Source organism: Pomacea canaliculata, linkage group LG14 (assembly GCF_003073045.1).
Source record: "Pomacea canaliculata isolate SZHN2017 linkage group LG14, ASM307304v1, whole genome shotgun sequence".
Taxonomy (NCBI): Eukaryota; Metazoa; Mollusca; class Gastropoda; order Architaenioglossa; family Ampullariidae; genus Pomacea; species Pomacea canaliculata.
This window is the reverse complement of record NC_037603.1, coordinates 13,368,622-13,375,818: the sequence shown is the minus strand read 5'-3', so window position 1 is coordinate 13,375,818 and position 7,197 is coordinate 13,368,622. Positions and strand designations below refer to the sequence as shown.

Genomic DNA, 7,197 nt, shown 5'->3' with positions numbered 1-7,197 from the left:
TAACTAGTGAGAGAGAGAGGAATAATTGAACTAAGAAACCTTTTTTTTCCGAAGATATTGTGCTTGTAAATTCTTAGCATTACTTTTCGCTTTGTTGAGCTAAGAGAACAGGATCGATAAACACGTAATAATGCAACAAGGATTTTTATTTAACAAATAAAGATTAACCTTAGCAGCAGACATTCTGACATCCATATCAATCAAACCACACTTTCTGAGAGCTGACTAAAAATGAAAATATTCCCTCTGAACACATAATAAATAAAATTTTATCAATTGAATTTTATTTTCAAAACGTTTTAAACTTAGCACTGCACACTCTTAATTAAAATCAAAGGACTTTATTGGAGAAAGAATCTTACATATGCATCCCATAAACCTGAAGTTCACATGCCAGTCTTGCTGCTAACATCCAAACAGTTTTGGGTGCTCAGTGCATGTCACATTTAATGTAAACGTTACTGGTTATTACTGTTATTATCCAAAATTTTTTTCATGCTTACCTACTGTCCACACAAGTACAGCTAGACATACAAGTGTATTTAACGTGAAAGAAATTCTTCAGCTAAATTGTCACAGAAAGCCATTACAGCTAAATGTGCAATATTTAAGTGTGCACAGACCTGTCATTTGTCCCGTGGGATGAAAGAGATCTGAAAATGCAGTCAAACTTTTCATGTTATCTCCTAGAACATGGCTTTATTGAACAAATTTCTGGTTTTACTGGTAACACAGAAGAATTGAGCTTTTGTGTTCACAGAGGTAAAAAAAAAAATTCTCAAGCTTTAAGGTCTGTAGTGTTTGGGTTTATTGCCTCTAAGCAGGAGAGAAAGTTGACAACTTATGCTAACACGAAAATTAAAAAAAGTAAAAAATTAAACAACATACTCAAGGTAAATATTTTTTTAAATCAAGATTTTTAGTGCACTTTATACTCAACTGCTATGGTTCCTGATGTTGGCTTTGGAAAGGCTCAACTGACTGCTTAGCACTTTGCTAAAGGCTAAGCAGTGACCTTAGTAGACTGCCAGCAGTCCAGTTCATGTGCAGTCTGTGCCTCTTCTCTTCTACTTTCATGAGCACTTACTAACCCTGATCTTCGCTTTTTTACTTAAAAGTCTTTCAGTAATATGTGAATACAAGGCTGAAGTAACAATACCTTGATGAATAGAAACATATCCACAAAAATATGATGTTTCAAAAGGTCATAAAACATTAAAACATCAACACAAGTTGTAGATGACTTTTGCCTTCATCATCTGATCTATAAGGCTGAACTAACAATACCTTGATGAACAGAAACATATCCACAAAAGTATGATGTTGCAAAAGTTCATAAAACATTAAAACATAAATGCAAGTTGTAGATGACTTTTGCCTTCATCACCTGATCCACAAAACAAATAGTGCATGCAAGTGCTCCCAGCACTCAACAGTACTACTCAAACAACAAAAGATTTTGGAAAATTTGCAATTCTGATATTGACTGTGCTTTGCAAAAAGTTGCACTTTATGTACTCCTTAAATAATATTGTTCTTATGCTTTGGACTGATCACATTTGAAATATTTACTAAAATGACTTAAAGAATACTGCTCATGATAATGTGATGTTTGCAAATAATCTAACATAAAAAAGCACATCTACATCCCTATCCAGTTGGGTGGGTAATAATCTTCCCTCACAGTCTGATTACCTATTATTGTATTTGGCTCAGGATAGCCTTTGTAATATATTACTTCCCCTCTCACTAGATACCCTGCCCACCAGGAATATGTCCCAGATGTAATGATCATATGATCGCAGTTTGCCATAATTGCAAGATCAACAGCACCATCTGTGTTAGTGGAATAAAATACATCAGGTCCATGGTCCAGATTATCCAGTGCCCAAAAATAGTCATTGGTGCAGATAATAAAGAGAACATTCGGGTACTTTCTTCGAAAATAATTCATAGTCTTGAAGTAAAATGGGATTGGAGCAACAGTAAATCCTTTGATACGCTGCCGCACAAAATCGCCTCGCCTAACATGCACCCCAACAATAACAGCATCAGGTTTATTCTTCTCCTTACGTGCTGCATTTATATAGGACATAGCAGTAGCCAAAATGGGCTCATGAAACACAAAGTGATTGTTCAAAAGATCCTCTTTAACATGTTCAAAGTATTTCCAGGACTGACGGTAGCCTGTAAGATAATAATCCCTTTGCTGAAGATGCATTGTTGCATTGTCAAACTTGGCTGCAACTGGATAAAAGTAATTGATAGGATCTCGAAGAAGAGACAGAGATCCCTGTGGAGCAGGCAAGTTAAAGACATCAAGAATATCAACAGTGGGTGAAATTATTGGTGTCATATTGTTCCACTTGGCTATGCCCAAAAGACAGGCATACTCAAACAGATGGTTGCCCATGCGCCCAATCCAGTTGATCATGATCCTTGGCTTTCGATGATCAATCTGATCAGCCACATCCTCAAATCGAATATGTGGACGTTTTACATGTGGATCGCTACCGAAGAGAACAGGAGTATAGCCAGTGATGTAAATCAGGAAAAGAAAGGCTGTTCCTATAATAAGCAAATAGAAGAATCGCTTTTGACGCCTAAAACTCATGATGCAAGGATAGATGAAGAAACCAGCTACAGATTGTTGTCAATCAGCTGAAGTAGCCCCAGATGCCAATAAACCTGAGTGAACTCTGCATCAATGGGTAGAGGAATTCCTGCCAACAGAAAAATGCACAAAATCAAAACAAAAAATGGAATAAAACTGTCCATGTTGAGAATGGAAATCAATTCTGATTTTTGCTCTATAGTTCTATCTCTAGTTCTTTTATGTATATTAATAAACAATGCCTTCCAGGATAAATGAAGTGTTATCTTAAATAGAACTGTGACCATTCAAGCTTTAATCACATTTATTGTTTCCAAATAAACATATACTAATCAACTACAGAAAAGCTTCATAGCCTAATTATGAACTCAAATATTGCAAAAAACTCTAGGTTCCCTACTCTTTCACAAGAAAGATATATAATAAAACATTTACAAACATTCTGAATCATAAAACAGCATGCTCCATAAGTACAACAGCTGCTTACAATTCAATTTATATTTGCTGAATTAGCAAAAAAGCCAAAGGAAATTAAAAGTTTGCAAAAACAAAACTTTTACAGGGTGTTGAGCATTGTCAACACATAAAACGACCGTTTCTCTTCCTACAACACCTGCTCCACAGTTATTGGGACAGCTCAGTGATCTTCAGACTAATTCTACAAAATGACAGGCATGTCCCATTGACAGTATTTCATCAGCTATCCTCGGGCAGCCAATTCTATGTTGTTCTGGAGGTGCGACTTCTGAACACTTCTAAATGTGAATGAATATAAATCACATGTAAGTATGAACTACGATTGTATGAGAGTGGAGCAGATATGAATGTGTTGTGGTTTTGTTACATTTCCATATAGAGCTGCATCTAATTGTCCTATGGGAAAAACTGTCGTATGTATTTTCAATAGTTTTACAAAAATGTAGAAAATATTATACTGTTATTGAAATTCAGTAAATTTATATAAAAAAATTAATTCTTGTGCATTCATGAAATGCTTCCACATTTAAGACAAATGTGAGCACAAAGAGGATGGGGTTGAGTATATTTTTATTACAGTAGGTAGCAGCAGTCAAAAGTTTGTTTCCTGCATATCATTGTGAAATGTGTGTTGTTGTGACATGTAGGAAAATACAAGAAAACCAAAAAAAGAGTTTTGGCCTCAGTTAAACATATCCATGCTCAGAGCTCGTGTTTACATCAATATGACAAACCATTTGATTTCTTTTAAATGCAAATATGCCCCGAATTTATATCATTCTCTGGGTGGTGTGCATTGAGCATTCCAGTCAATTAATTAATCAGTCTTTATTGTCTGTACCAGCCATTAATCCAGAACAGAAATTTTTCTTTTCCCAAAATAATTTATACATGCAGTCATAACATAATGTAAATATATATAAACATACACACCCATATAACGCCATTTAACACACACGCACACCTATATCCTCTCAAACATACACTAAGAAGACGTAATGATGCATGATGAAAGCTCCAGGAATGGCTATTTTTTCTTTGAGTGCAAAGTTGTTAGTTCCCCATTTCAATATGAATGGGAGCAGCATGAGCAGTAACTCTTGGCAAAATCTCACGGTTGTAGTTCTTGATCCATGCTTTTCGTGTCGATCTGTGATCACTGCCCACATAGTGCTGGTAGTTCTATTACACACTATCTTTCCCATCAATAATATATTTTCCCTCTGGCTTACCTTTGATTTATCCGTGTGTATCATAACTTCGTAAAAGTATATTTGCGTGCAACAGTTAAACAGATCTTTCTCCTCAAGTAGGTCACGTTCGTATCGTTTCTCAAAGAGCTCGCTAGTAAGGGGGGTAATCATGGAGACCCTCTGGTTATTGTAAAAAACAGAAATGGGATCGGATTATAAACAAACCGTTTATATTTCTGAAATTTGCCTATGATTATATACAGAAATAACAACGGATAAAGGCCACAAGATTTGAAAGCGGGGAATTAATTATTCTGCCACTACACTTAGAGAGTGCTAGGCGACTACTAGTTAAAAACTTCACAAGATGTTTGATCTTTCTCATAATTCTTAGTTTTAACTTACCAATATTCCGGGGTGATCGGCAGTGTAAAGGTTAAAAACGATTTTTTGTTAGTTCGCGCCTTGGGACACACCTGTTTGTACCCGTCGGAGGTTTTCTCAGGGTACTCAGGTTTCTTTCCCCACCCTCTCCCCACTCATTGCACGAAATCGACTCTAGGTGGAATCACTTTCCTACCAAGACAACTAACAAATAACAAATCTATATATTTAATAAGTACTTTTGTCGTCATTTCACCACCAGTTTGTGCAATTTACCTTGTGGTGTGTCGCCTTGTCGATCTACAGAGCTATCGGCTATGTTGGCGGGAGCCAGCTTGCCGACTCGATCATCTTTTGACGACCAAGGCAAGAATCAGGTTAACAGTAAGGCAGCTCTAAATCAGAAAGACTGGCAGGGAGTCTGAAAAAGTAACACCCAAAGATTTTGGGCTGGAAGTATCTTTCGGTAAGATTTGTACGAAAGGTAATTTTCATCGTTCTATAATAGCAACTTACGAGGAATTGGACCTGAGAGGGAATTAATCGAACAAGCTGTGCAGCTGAAATCTGAAGGGAGATCGGGAGGTGGAAAGGGGTAGGTAATAGCATGTCCGTTGTCTTATGCTGTTGGGAGCTGTTGCCTCCCTTTAGTTGTTGGCTCTATAGACTATAGAGAGGGTTAATGCACGTTCCTAATTAAGGTTAAAACATTTAACAGAGCAGCATACTCGCGTGAATAAAGGTCCCGTGCTTTGACCCAGGAAAGTGGCTGGTGTTTGCCAAAATCAGATTGGCATAGAAAGTGACTTTCACTTTCGATTGGCCTTTAACACACATCATTAGACATCCACCGGGCTGTTCTTTGTTACCCGTTGCCGCTGCCATCGCTGCTACTAACCCATCTCGGAGGAAACAACAGAAAAGAGAATGGTAGAAAAAGAGATGTGGAAGAGAGGTAGAGAAAGAGTGGGTTTTTTGGTCTCAGTACCATCATAATATCATTTTTCTCGGTGGGCCAGATGACCACCATTCCTAAATACAATGATAGAGTTTTGATAAGTTTATACGGAGGTCAAGATGCTTGACCATGTCAGAAGGTATATTCAACTGATTATGGAGTCAAATTGCAGTGTCCTAAAATAACACTATGTAAATGTTCGTTCCTTTCAGTTTGTTGTGTTGTTTTTTTATTATTACAGCTTTATCCTTGAAGAATGTACATCTTGCAATGACTGGCGAATTCAGTTTGCTGTGAACACGGTCAAACACATTCGACTTGGAAATTTGCAGTTTGTCTGACTTGATTTCTAGAACCTTCTGCTCGGAATTCTGAGATGTTTCTTTATCTTCACAAGGTAGTCCAATCACTATGATATATAGTGAGAGAGAGAGAGAGAAAACAGTTTCCGAACATGGGTTAATTAAGCAACACACCCGTTCACCGTATGAAATGAGAGAAAGAAAGAGGCATAGGGCTAGAAAACGGAGTGGGGACTGACAAGGACGGTGATCCTAACCCTTACAACACACTACACATCCATCTTTCATGTTGACAAGAACACCTGCAATTCAGTACGTGCTCAGAAATGTAATAAAGAAGCATACAAACCGAACAGAGTAACACTTTATTCCACAAATAATTAACAACAGTTGATATGCAAATAACTAATGATAAGGATCAAGATAATTACAACATGTGCTTTCACTTTCATTACACAGCAGAACCAAAGAGTGTGCGCGTGTGTGTGTTTGTGTTTTGTATTCGCCCACAGGCAAAGAAGAAAAACAGGATACAGGGTAAAGGAGTTTAGGTAGATCTTTCCTATCTTTGTATCTCTTCTGTTTCATTCATAGGAAATAAAGTACATTTCATGTTAACCTTTAGGATAATTAACATGAATTACTTTAGAAAAAAGCAAGTAATTCCATATTCAATTACTTTGTTTTCTATGCATCCCACTCAACATTCGGACACACAACAGCATCCAGTCTTACTTTTCTAAAAGTGAAACAAATAAACAATTTTATATTAAAGCTATAGATAGGAAAACATTTTGAAACTGGTTATATTCTAAACAAATGCTTAACTTAGATGATGGGCGTAGTTAAAAGAGAATTAACGTTCGACATTTCTCTGATTGTTTTCTCTGTTTCTGTGTTTTTTGTTAAAGGTTTGCTTACTTCAGAAACCTTAAAACTTTATATTGACAAAAAATACATAAGAAAATGTGTTAATTCTTTCTTTACAACTTAAAAAATATCTGAACATTTTAATAATGCTAAATGTAGAACCTCCCCGCTATAATAAGAAGGATGATGATGATGATGATGATGATGATGATATGATGATGATGATGATGATGATGATGATGATGATGATGATGATGCAGACAAGCCAAATTCAGTTTACCCTGCCTGCACGGTTTAAAGCCAGGATACACTGTATACACACAACACCAACTGTAGCTCTGAAGTTATTTAAAGCTGTTGTAGAATTCACAGTGTGCTTTGCTAATCAACAAAATATCA

At 36.5% G+C, this 7,197-nt stretch overlaps 1 protein-coding gene across 3 annotated transcripts; it reads right to left on the bottom strand.

Moving 5' to 3' along the window:
- Nucleotides 1-262: 262 nt before the first annotated feature.
- LOC112554855 (galactoside 2-alpha-L-fucosyltransferase 2-like) lies at nucleotides 263-5,233 on the bottom strand. 3 transcript variants are annotated; one of them, XM_025222908.1, is made up of 3 exons: nucleotides 4,945-5,231; nucleotides 4,324-4,464; nucleotides 263-2,723 (listed from the first exon to the last, which is right to left on the bottom strand). In XM_025222908.1, exon 3 carries the CDS (start codon nucleotides 2,612-2,614, stop codon nucleotides 1,643-1,645), a length of 972 nt encoding a protein of 323 aa, XP_025078693.1. In that variant the 5' UTR covers nucleotides 2,615-2,723; nucleotides 4,324-4,464; nucleotides 4,945-5,231; the 3' UTR covers nucleotides 263-1,642. The 3 variants fall into 3 exon arrangements, with proteins under 3 accessions (XP_025078693.1, XP_025078694.1, XP_025078695.1); XM_025222909.1 differs by lacking the exon at nucleotides 4,324-4,464 and having other exon boundaries at nucleotides 4,945-5,233; XM_025222910.1 differs by lacking the exons at nucleotides 4,324-4,464; nucleotides 4,945-5,231 and adding an exon at nucleotides 4,025-4,263.
- Between the last annotated feature and the right edge of the window lie 1,964 nt (nucleotides 5,234-7,197).